At 44.7% G+C, this 12,266-nt stretch overlaps 1 protein-coding gene across 2 annotated transcripts in view; it reads left to right on the forward strand.

Annotated features, from left to right (window-relative positions):
• Positions 1 to 12,266, forward strand: part of LOC141052448 (paralemmin-1-like) — a 276,003-nt gene that overhangs the window by 195,555 nt on the left and 68,182 nt on the right. For both annotated transcript variants that reach the window (XM_073549684.1, XM_073549685.1), the window contains exons 2-3: positions 1,573 to 1,653; positions 9,572 to 9,702. In XM_073549684.1, coding sequence (XP_073405785.1) covers positions 1,573 to 1,653; positions 9,572 to 9,702 — 212 coding nt within the window. The remainder of the gene's footprint in view (positions 1 to 1,572; positions 1,654 to 9,571; positions 9,703 to 12,266) is intronic.

The following is a 12,266-nucleotide window of genomic DNA, read 5'->3' on the forward strand; positions in this document are numbered from 1 at the left end:
AGTTCTGGCTCCTACAGACCAGTTACACGCTCCTAATCAACAAGTTACCTGCGTTAAAGATGGCTGTCTTACATAGTCACCTTTACAAAAGACTCCTGTCCACAGACTCAATTAATCAGTCAGACTCAAGAAATACAAAATGACTGTCAATCGACATCGATCTGGGGCGCCATGCAAAATCTAACCTCGTGAGGTATCCCTGAGCATGAGGAAGGTGAGAGATCAGCCTAAAACTACATGGGGGGAATTTGTTAATGATCTCAAGGCAGCTGGGACCACAGTCACCAAGAAAACCATTGGTAACACATTACCCCGCAAAGGTTTACAATCCTGCAATGCCCGCAAGGTCCCCCTGCTCAAGAAGGCACATGTGTAGGCCTGTCTGAGGATTGCCAATGAACACCTGTATGATTCTATGAGTGATTGTAAGAAGGTGCTGTGGTCAGATGAGACATAAATTGAGTTCTTTGACATTAACTCAACTCGCTGTGTTTGGAGGAAGTGAAATGCTGCCTATGACCCAAAGAACACCGTCCCCACTATCAAGTTGGAGGTGGAAACATTATGTTTTGGAGGTGTTTCTCTGCTAAGGGCACAGGAAAACTTCAACGCATCAATTGGAGAATGGATGGATGCATGTGTACCATAAAATTCTGAGTGACAACCTCCTTCCCTCTGCCAGGACATTAAAAATGGGTTGTGGCTGGGTCTTCCAGCAAGACAGTGACCCAAAACATACAGCCAGGGCAACAAAGGAGTGGCTCAAAAGGAAGCACATTGAGGTCATGGAGTGGCCTAGCCAGTCTCCAGACCTTAAACCCATAGAAAACTTATGGAGGGAGTTGAAGCTCCGAGTTGCCAAGCGACAGCCTCAAAATCTTAATGATTTAGAGATGATCTGCAAAGAGGAGTGGACCAAAATTCCTCCTGACATGTGCGCAAACCTCATCATCAGCTACAAAAAACGTCTGACTGCTGAGCTTGCCAACAAGGGTTTTGCCACCAAGTATTAAGTCTTGTTTGCCAGAGGGATCAAATACTTATTTCTCACTGCAAAATGCAAATAAACTTATACAATTTATACAATGTGATTTTTCTGGATTTTATTTTTGATATTCTATCTCTCAATGTTGAAATTAACCTACCCTTAGAATGATAGACTGTTCATGTCTTTGTAAGTGGGCAAACTTACAAAATCAGCAAGGGATCTTATTTCCTTCACTGTACATTATTCATCTGTAGATATTTGTTGGTGCCGCTTTCGAAATATAAGAGGAGACATTCAGTGACATTCTGGTGTGCAGGAACCTAAGAAGTGATTAGTACAATGTTTTTATAGGACTGCTCTGGTATTAGAGCCTGTGACATAATATATGAATGTCCCTTTAAACTGGGAGTGCAGCAGCTATCAGTGAGAGGGAGCTGGTGGCTTCCTCTCCATATCAGGGAGGCTTCTACATAGCATGTTCTATCCCCGGGAACAGCAGAGCTAGCACATGCCAACAGCTGCCGAAAGGCAACCACAGCTGTACATTTTCTCATCTCTGTCTTTTCTTTTCTTCTCTTGCAAAGGAAAAAAGAAAACGCCAGGCTGCGATTGAAGACAAAAGACAACAGCTTGAAGACCAAATTCTCCAACTGCAGCACCTAAAGGTAAGAGCTGACAGTAGAGAAGAAGCCCTTCCACCCATCATCCATGTTATACATGAAGCAAGCATGTGTTCCTTACATGCAGCACTGACAATGGAGGGAATGAAGCATCTGCCCTAATCAGGAACATTGCAAGCGAAAGGCTTTAATGAGAACGCTGTCATATCTGTGATATATATGGATTTGGCATCCAAACCAATAATATTATATTGGTATACAGTATATATTCTTAGAATATTCTGCAGTGCAATCAGATATGTCTGTACCTTCGCAATGCCTTCATTATAGTAATGTGTCTTATGACAATTTCCAGGGATACATTATATAACAGCAACTTTTTTTTTTATGGCCTAAACACAAATGTTCTAGGGTGTTTCCATAAGACACGATACGGTGCCATAGTCTATAAAGGGATTCTTGTAAGATGCTTTCATTTCCGCGAGAACCTGAAGGAGGATATAAAATGCTCATTATATCAGCTTGTCACCCAGACCATGATGCAGAACGCCCTGCTTGCCATTCTATATATTTTGCAATGTTGCTTTACAGAAGCCGGGGCAGGTTAGCCACTATTAATGGCAGATGGGCACAGTGCAAAGGTGATGTGCATATATCTGCAGTTTCACAGTAATATTCATTTTTGCATATTTCAAGACACCAGGTAGGTGGTGTCTATTGCCATGAATATGTGAAGGAAGAGACAGTTTCCAAGGCTAGAATTATAAAAAATAGGCTCATCTCCAAAATATGTAGTTATCTTGAGAGTGCTAAAGAGGCGCTATGGGCTATTGCAATATCGAGGCTTATTAGATTAAAGGACATCTGCCAGCATGTTTGTGTTAGGTAAAATGGGAGTAGCATGTGGGTAGGGGCAGAGACCCTGATTTCAGGAATGTGTCACTTCTTAGGCTGTGTGCTCTTGTTTCAATACAATGAGTGTTTTATCAGCAGGAGCTTATCACTGCCCGAACTGGTACCGGCTTGATACCTGATCCGACCACACCCCCAGCATCAATTAGCAGCTTACTGTCAATATACAATGTACACAGAAAGCTGTGGTGTGAGCAGGATAAGCATTGTGAGCTCTGCTACATCTAAAAACGCTGATTGTATCACAACTGCTGCACATAGTAAACTAAGGAATATATAATTGGAATCAGGGTCTCTTTGCCTAAATTACGCTGCTCTCAATTGAGGTAGCAAAAACTTGCTCACAGATTCCCTTTAAGTATATGTATGGAAACTATGGAATTCATTGGTGGTACGTGTGTGTGTGTGTGCGTGTGTGTATATATATATATATATATATATAATACACAGTGGGTACAGGAAGTATTCAAACCCCTTTAAAGTTTTTTTTACTCTTTGTTTCATTGCAGCCATTTGGTAAATTATTCAAAAAAGTTCATTTTATTTTCTCTTTAATGTACACTCTGCACCCCATCTTGACTGAAAAAAAAACAGAGATGTAGAAATTTTTGCACTACCCACTCTAGTTGTCCTGTGGACAGATTTCCCCCACCTGAGCTGTGGATATCTACAGCTCCCCCAGAGTGACCATGGGCCTCTTCGCTGCTTCTCTAATTAGTGCTCTCCTTGCTTAGGATGTCAGCTTATGTGGACGGCCATGTCTTAGTAGGTTGGCTATTGTCCATCAGTTTTTGAGGATGGATTTAACAGTGCCCGGTGAGATGTTCAGAGCTTGGGCTATGTTTTTATAACCTAACCCTGCTTTACTCTTCTTCACAACTTTATCCCTCACCTGTTTGGTGTGTTCTTTGTTTTTCATTATGGCTTTTGATCCCTAATACTCTCAAACAAACCTCTGAGACCTTCACAAAATAGCCGTAGTTATACTGAAAATAAATTATACAAAGTTGGACTCCATTTACTAATTATGTGACTTCTGGAGTCAATTGGTCACTCAGAATTCTATTTAGGGATATCATACTACAGGGGATTGAATACAAATGCACGTCAAGTCCTTCCTTTTCAGTGAGAGTTTTACCGAGATTTCTACCAATTTTTGAATCATATTTCCTTGTTTCAAGTGCATGATCTTATATTTATTTACATTTAACTTCAAGTGCCAATTCTCAGCTCAGGCTCTCAGCTTACATAAATCCCTCTGTAAAATTAAATTATCCCCTTGTGTGCTGATTACCTTGCAGAGTTTAGTTTCATCTGCAAATATTTTATTTTTACTTTGTATCTATTCTTAATGGTCATTAATAATATTGTGAGGCAGTGACCCTTGTTACAGCTAGGGGGCGCTGTATGTGCTCCTCTTGATATGCATGGATGCGTAACTGTGATGGTGAGACAGTGACCAGCATTATTGTAAATGGCCAGTATGTGTCGCAGAGGAGATCCTCTGCACTGTAAGCCCACTGTAAGCTAGGGGGCGCTGTATGTGCTTCCCATGATATGCATGGATGCGTAAATGTGATGGTGAGACAGTGACCGGCATTATTTTAAATTGCCAGTATGTGTCGCAGAGGAGATCCTCTGCGCTGTTAGCCCGAAATGTTGTTCTGAGACTTGTAGTTCCACAAGTGTTTGTTTTGTTTACTAGGGGGCTTACAGGGTTAGTCAGAGAGCTGAGTGGGACTGACTAACCACACATACACCGCTCACCTATGAGGGTGGTTACAGCTACATAATGTGATCAGGGTTGGGTCACATGGTTCATTGTTCTAAGGTCCTGAAAGGTCTATGTGTTGGAAAGTCCCAGGAGTAGACGACTTCCTGAAGAGTACAGGGTGAGACTATGGACTAGCAGAGTCTGTGACGGCACTGCTTTGGGGAAGCTACTGTCCATCTGAGGGTCTAGAACTGTCAGGTGGCATGGTGAACAAGGCATTGTCCAGGACGGTAATCCCAGTTCGGCAGCTTCCCTGGGAACCAGGACTTACCGGAGGTCAGTGAGTGGAGCAGTAGCTCCAGGAAGGTAACTCCAGAAAGGGGGTTATAATAATGGCAGAGAAGTATCTGCCATTGGAACAGACTGTTGGTGTTTGCTGTGTTCCATGGACTGGACATTGATGAACTGTTCGGCGTACATTCACCCACGGTAACTGGACGAAGTGAGAAGTCTGGCATGTTTAGTGACTGTGAGTTGAAGCCGTATGTGAAGTGATGTAATGAAATGTTCGTGGTGCAGTTTATGAGTCTAAATAAACCGAAATAGACTGTTTATGTGAGAAACTGTGCCTGTGTACTTTAATCCCGTTGCCAAGCGAGTGTCCTCCAACACGTTAAGTAAGCGCTGTCTTACAATATTTTAAAAAGAAGAGGGACCAATGCAGACCCAGAGTGGGTTTTAATTAATAACCATCCTCTGTTTCTTATCACTGAGCCAGTTATTAACCTAATTACACATATTTTCCCTTTGTCTCAATGTTCTCATTTTATGTACCAACCTTTATTGCGGCACTAAATGCTTTTGAAAAGTTCAGATAATCAATGTGGCCCAGCCTTATCTAGGTTTAGTATAGAAATTACCCCCTAATAGAAGATGATCACGTGTGATCTATTTATTTTGTTGTAAAATAATAAATTTTATTTCTATAGCGCCGACATATTCTGCAGCACTTTACATTTCAGAGGGGACTTGTACAGACGATAGACATTACAGCATAACAATAATCACATAGATCACAACAGATACCAAGAGGAATGAGGGCCCTGCTTGCAAGCTTACAATCTATGAGGAAAAACAAACAAACTGCTCTTTACCCAACCTCCCCAGGCCTATGGTTACACAACTGGCCACGGGGGTAGTTGTGGCAATGGGCTGTAGTGTTCCCACACCCTGGGAGTTGCTAGCAATGAAGCTGGCCTTCTCAGAGTGGAGACACCTCCTGGAGGGGGCTCGCCACCCATTCCAGGTGTTCACCGACCACAAAAATTTGGTCTATTTACAGACAGTCCAGCGGCTGAATTCTCGCCAGGCCAGATGGTCCTTGTTCTTCTCCCGATTTCATTTCACACTGCATTTTCTCTCCAGGGAGAAGAACGTCCGGGCCGATGCTCTTTCTCGCTCCGTGGTGTCATTGGAGGAGGAGGAGCCTCGGCTGATAGTCCCATCAGAGAGCCTGAGGACCGTGGCTCCGGTTGCTCTCAAGTCTGTACCTCCGGGCAAGACTTTGGTTCCTGCCCATCTGCGACCGGAGGTCCTCTCTTGGGCTCATTTGTCCAGGGTGGGTGGCCATTTCGGGATCAAACGGACCTCTGAACTTCTGGCGAGGACGTACTGGTGGCCGCATATGGCCCGTGATGTCAGGGACTATATTCGGGCGTGCGTCTCTTGCACCCATAATCGGCCCTCTTGGCAATAGCCTGCTGGGTTACTCTATCCTCTGCCGGTTGCGGACAGGCCTTGGGAGATGGTCGGTATGGACTTTGTGGTGGGTCTGCCCAAGTCCAGCGGCAGCACTGTCATTAAGGGTGATCACCGATCATTTCTCCAAGATGGTGCATCTGGTACCACTCTCTTGGCTACCTTCGGCACGGGGCCTGGCAGCGTTGTTTATTAAACATGTTTTCCGCCTGCACGGCATGCCGGATAAGATTGTCAGCGACCGGAGCTCTGTTCTCTGCTCAGCATTGAGCTAAATCTCTCCTCGGCCTATCATCCCGAGATGAACGGGTTGGTTGAGAGAGCCAACCAGACCCTGGTGACATATCTGTGACATTTTGTCTCGGCCAGGCAGGATGATTGGGCATCCTTGCAGCCGTGGACGGAGTTCGCCTTGAACAACGCTGTGGCTGACTCCACCGGTCAGACCCCTTTCCTCTTAAATTACGGCCAGCATCCGCGCGTCCCCGTGCCCATGCCTGTGTCGTCCACCGACTCTAGGTTGGCAGACTGGGCGGTGGAGGCATGTGACATTTGGGATCGCACGCAGGATGCTATCCGGGCCTCCAAGGAGAGAATGAGGTCCCCGCTGCCACTCGCCGGCACCCGGCTCTGACCTTCGCCCCTGGCGACTTTGTGTGGCTCTCTGCTCAAGACATCAGGCTGCGGGTGGAATCCGCTAAGTTCGCACCACGCTATATTGGTCCTTTGAAGGTTCTCGAGCAGATCAACCCTGTGGTCTACTGCCTGGCTCTTCCACCACACTTGGCCATCTCGGACACATTTCATGTGTCTCTCCTCAAGCCGGTTCACATGTCACGGTTTTCTGAGCCATCTGCCGGGATATCTGACCTGTCGTCAGACGAGTTTGAGGTCAGTGCCATCGTGGGATGCAAGATGATGCGGGGCATTGGAAGGGTCATGGACCTAGGAGCCGGTGGAGAACATCCACGCTCCTCTTCTCATTGCGGAATTTGAGCGGAGCGAGGCTCAGAGAGGAGGGGGCCCTAGGAGGGGGGGTAATGTTAGGCGTCGGGTTCCTGTCGCTGCACAGCGGGAATCCCGAGCCTTACTTCCAGCGGTCTCCCATTGTTCTCGAGCAGCAGAGGAGGTTGCTCAGCAAACTCGTCAGTCCCGGCGTTCTGCCCAGACCAGCTCCGTGGGTTTGCTTGCTGCTGCCACCTCTGGCTCAGCTATGGCAATAGATGCTGCTCAGCAATGAGATTCTCCAGGGACTAAGTCCTCATGTCGGGCCACTGAGCATGCCCATGGAGTGATCTCCCATTGGAGATCGAAGGTCACGTGCTCAGGTCCTGCTCCTGTTCGTATTGGCCCATCCGAGAAGACAGGAAGGTCCCGGACGCTCGCGGCTATAAAAGGGTCGCATGGCCGCTCGGCCATGCGCTAGGAAAGACTGTATTTTCAAACTATAAGGAGTGAGTGCTGTGCCCTCTTTGGCCGGGCTTTGTGAGCTTAACAGGCTCCGACATCCACGTTCAGCGGTTGTGCGGCTCTGTGAATTAACAGAGTCCGCTCCTGTTCACACTGGGTGACGTAACCCACGTGTGACTGTTTTCACGCCGCTCTATTCTTCCGCCATTGTCTAGCAGCAGTGTACCACCTCTGCACGGTGGACCCCGGGCTGCGAACGCACCTACTACTACTTTATAATTTGGTGCATTCCGCCAGCCCTAACAGGCGGTCCCCCTCAGCAGTTCATTCAGAGGACCCGCCACCTTTCCGAAATCTTTGACAAACCGTCGGTAGTACCCGGTGAGTCCAAGGAAGGCCTGGAGATCCCGCACGGTGCTAGGGACTGGCCACTTCTGGATAGCAGCCTGGTGCCCCACAGATGAAATGCAAAGTCCTTTCTGCTGCACATGCAAAGTGTGCAGCAGAACTCTTACAATTACTGTCAGAGTTCCTTCCAGTTCTGGCACTCCGACTCCTGACATCCCAGTTCCAGTAAACCTTGGACAGTCGGGGTCCAATCTATGCCCTCCATGTCACCAGCTCCCTGTCAGCCCCTCATCCGGTTCCAATTGGGAAAGGTGCCGGGAACATCATCCCAGCTGCTCCAGCCCCGGTCTTAGACCCGGATCATTCTGGGGATGGTCCTGTTGAGCTGGTGCCCGACTGCACTATTCTTCGCTTGGGGCCCCTTACTGCTGTAGCAGACTTATCCCTACAGCCAGTTCCTGTCTGCTCCACTGCTTCTCACACAACCTGCCCTAGGCAGGCTGCCTGGGCTTCTCCCTCTAATCAGGAATTGCCTGTCCTATACCTCCCTGCTCTGTGCTGCTTTGCTCTAACTCCTGTCCACTGAATAACCCCTTGCTGCCTGTACCTAAACTAACACTATTATCTATCCTATTCACTAATGTGCCCCCTTCTATTCTAACCTCACAATTACTCTATGCTAACTTCTATCCAGAATCCTAAACATATACATAATACATGGAAAATACATGATATCACAGTATATAAGCATTACATTTCACATTAAAGAACAATGAGGTGCCGCTTGTAATTGTGCAAACAGCGTCCAGTTGAGAGGAGGCACGTGAGGTTCCCAGCCACCTCCTTACATTTGCTCCCCTCACCTTGGTCCTCTGGCCTCTGTTGTGCTCGACATTGAGTTTTGCAGGTTGCTGGGCATGTGACATCATCTTCCTATGCCTTTTAAGATCCATCAGGAAACACACCTGTGTCTTCAGATTGTTATCCCAGACTCTAGTTTAGTATTCCCCAGCTGCTGTGCACACCGTGCTAACCGGCTTCTATACCTGCTACTCTGCTGACTTCTCTTCTGCTGTTATCAGGACTCCTGTGAGTGCCACATCCTTGCTCCTCACATGCCATTGCCAACTACACTGACACTCTGGGTCCATGTGCCCACCTGGACCTAGGGCTTACCGGGTCCACATCATAAGGTGAACTCTTTGCTTGATCTTTACCTGTGCCCCTGGTAGTTTTTATTGTTTGCGGCACTGGCGGTGTATCGACAGCATTGCAGTTAATCGGTGATGTTGGTGGATCTAAATGGCTCAAGCACTGTGCTGGCCCAGGGAGGATGAGTAAAGCACAGTTTGTTTGTTTGTCCGTAGGTTTGTATGTTTGTTTTTTAAAACAAACCGCCTCAGGACAGGGGTTTTTTCAAAAATCTGAAAACCTTTTCAATGTCATGGTTCACTTCTAAAAAGGCAATGATGTAACAAAGTGACATAAACTTAAATAATTGTTGGTGAGAGAGTCATTGTAAATAAATATGGTATACATATACTTTATAAATACAATATAACTATGTTTTCTTGCCAAACAGGAGAAGTTTAACAGTAAAATCTGTATTCCTGTGCTGTCTTGTCATGGAAACCTATGTCTACTCTTATTTTAAAGCTTAAAAGGCTGTAATTAAAAGGGGTAAGCAAAATACATAGTAAAAGCATTCTTAAACGAAGAAATATTTGATGCATATAATGTGTTGCAAGATGATTACATATTCTGCAGTTCTTTAATTTTTATGTCCACATTTGAATATCTATCCTTCTGTCTTTATTCCAGTCCAAATCCCTCAGAGAGAAATGGCTTATGCAAGGAGCACCGGCAGGTTCAGCGGAAGAGGAAGAGGCTAGAAGGAGACAATGTGATGAAGATGAAGAGAGATTGAAGTTACTTGAAAAAAATGTCCAAAGGTAAATAAGATAATGCCTTACATCGTATGTGTTCATTTATAATCTCCATCTCACTTTTAAGGTTATTTTTCTAGCAAAATCTTGTTTTTAGACTGTTGGCTGCATGGTGGTTGTTAAGAATTTATTGTACGTGTAGGATGAATCTTACATCTCCATTATATGCATGGTTTCATTTTTACTCTCATCCTGTATCAAAGATCATCATGAATATATTCATCGTGGTTCTTAATTCTTGTACCGTCCTTTAAAGAGATTGTCCACTACTTTTACATTGATGACCTATCCTAAGGATAGATCATCAATGTCTGATTGACTGGGGTCCGACACCCGGCACACCCGCTGATCAGTGGTTATCAGTGGTGGCGGCAGCAGGCCGGGATACTCACTTACTGAGCTGCTCCATCTTCTGGTATTGGCCTAGGCTTGGCAATGAACATATACCTCCTATTCAAATCAATAATGGCCTATCGACAAGGGTGCCAGGTGTTAGATAGGTTAGGTCAACAGTATAAAAGTAGTGGCCAACCTCTTTAAGTAAATAAAGACTCTAAAGGGGACTTTACACATAGCGATATCGCCGATTTTGTGATGCAGCAGCGATATCGCTAGCGATATCGCTATGTGTGATATTTACCTCCAACCGGCTCCTCCGCTGTCTGTCGCTGATCACGCGAGATCGTGCAGCTCCATTTCTCGTCGGGCGCTTCCTGCAGGGCTTCCTGCTGGCGCCAACGAGTGACGCGTGGACGCGGGCGGGAGGACATCAGAATCGCAGCGTCTGAAAGGTAAGTAACAACCGTTGCTGTGTCGCTACATCGCTGTGAGATCTGCCTGTGTGGCAGCTCACTAGCGACCATTTAGCGATGCACCAACGATCCTGACCAGGTCGTGTCGTTGTCGGGATCACTGGTGCATCGCTAAATGTAAAGGGGCCTTAAGGGTGCGTCAGTGTCAATCTGTTTGCATCATTAGGTTAAGTTCCCATGATGAACTTTGACATTGCATGTTTTCGCTGCCCAAAAAACGCAGTGTCTTACAGTTCCAGCAAAGAGGATGATTTGTTTAAAAATCCCTTTGCCACTGTGCTTTTCTTTTGTTAAGCAGCTTAAACTGACCTGCGGTGCACGTTTTTCTTACTAGTACTCTCACTTTTCCCCTTAGAATTGTATGAAATGCAAACAATTTGCAGATTAAAAAACGAACATGTGTTTTAGTACATTTCCACTGCGGAAATGCATTAAAAACATTAAAAAAAGCGTGTAATTCGCACATGACTGTATAAATAAAGTTTTATTTAGGACATGACATACTAAAAAGAAACAATAACTGCATCAAAAAGCTATAAAAACTCATGTAAAGAATGCAATAAAAAACACAAGTAACTCAATTTACCTAATAGGTACAGTAATTGCTGCAGAAAATCTGCAACATCAAAAACTCACCAAATAATCATAAACATAGCCTTAGAGTCCTAACACTTTTTCATTGCCTTTCCTTGAGCGATTTATGACCTAAGTACGAATACTAAGCTACAAAATGCAAAAGATATTTTGTGCTGTATTTTACAATCGAGCAAAATTTTTTTAAAAAAAGGTTTTCGATTATCTGTACTCTCCTCCTATGTGATGTATACAGCAGTCACAGTGTCTCCTATGTGATGTATACAGCAGACTCAGTGTATCTTATGTGACGTGTACAGCAGAGCCTGTATATCCTATGAGATGTATGCAACACAGTCTCAGTTATCTTATGTGACGTGTACAGCACAGTTTCAGTACATCCTATGTGATGTATACAGGTAATACAGCACAGTCTCAGTTTATTATATGTGAAATATACAGGAAGGTCAGCAGAGAGTTGATTTTTTTATGTCATATGTACAGCATAGTCTCAGTGTATCTAATGTGAAGTATAGAACAGTCTCAGTATAATCTAAGTGATGTAAACTGCATAGTCTCAGTGTATCCTATGTGATTTATACTGCAGAGTCTCAGTGTATCCTATGTGATTTATACTGCAGAGTCTCAGTGTATCCTATGTGATTTATACTGCAGAGTCTCAGTGTATCGTGTTATGTTTACAGCAATCTCCATATATCCTGTGATGAATCTTCATCGTGCTGTCAATATATCACTGCTCTTTTATAAAATTATAGGTTAGATTTTTAAACATTTTAAATTAAAAACTGGCTTTGCTGCCAATAGCAACCAATCACAATATTTTACATGAGTAGAATAAAAGACAGTTTCTGTACCTTGAGTTGCATGGAATACATACAAAAGGAAGAAGACGTGTAGTGATGCATGGGAAGTGGAAGACTCCTGTAGTATGCAGGAAGTCAGAAACTGACTTTCTATCTATATAGTTTGGGAGTACAAATTTATGATGAACTTTGACACTCTCAGTGCTGGAATGAATGTGTTGCATGGATTTATGTCTTTTTACATCAATTAAGGAATTTCCTTTTAAAACCGTGTGGGGGCATCACAACACAGAACTAGACCCCAATCAGAGGACCATAAATCATCCGGACTCCTTATCTATGAACTGGTCCAATGTTTATA

Source organism: Dendrobates tinctorius, unplaced genomic scaffold, assembly GCF_039654945.1.
Source record: "Dendrobates tinctorius isolate UK_male_01 unplaced genomic scaffold, ASM3965494v1 ptg000160l, whole genome shotgun sequence".
NCBI lineage: Eukaryota > Metazoa > Chordata > Amphibia > Anura > Dendrobatidae > Dendrobates > Dendrobates tinctorius.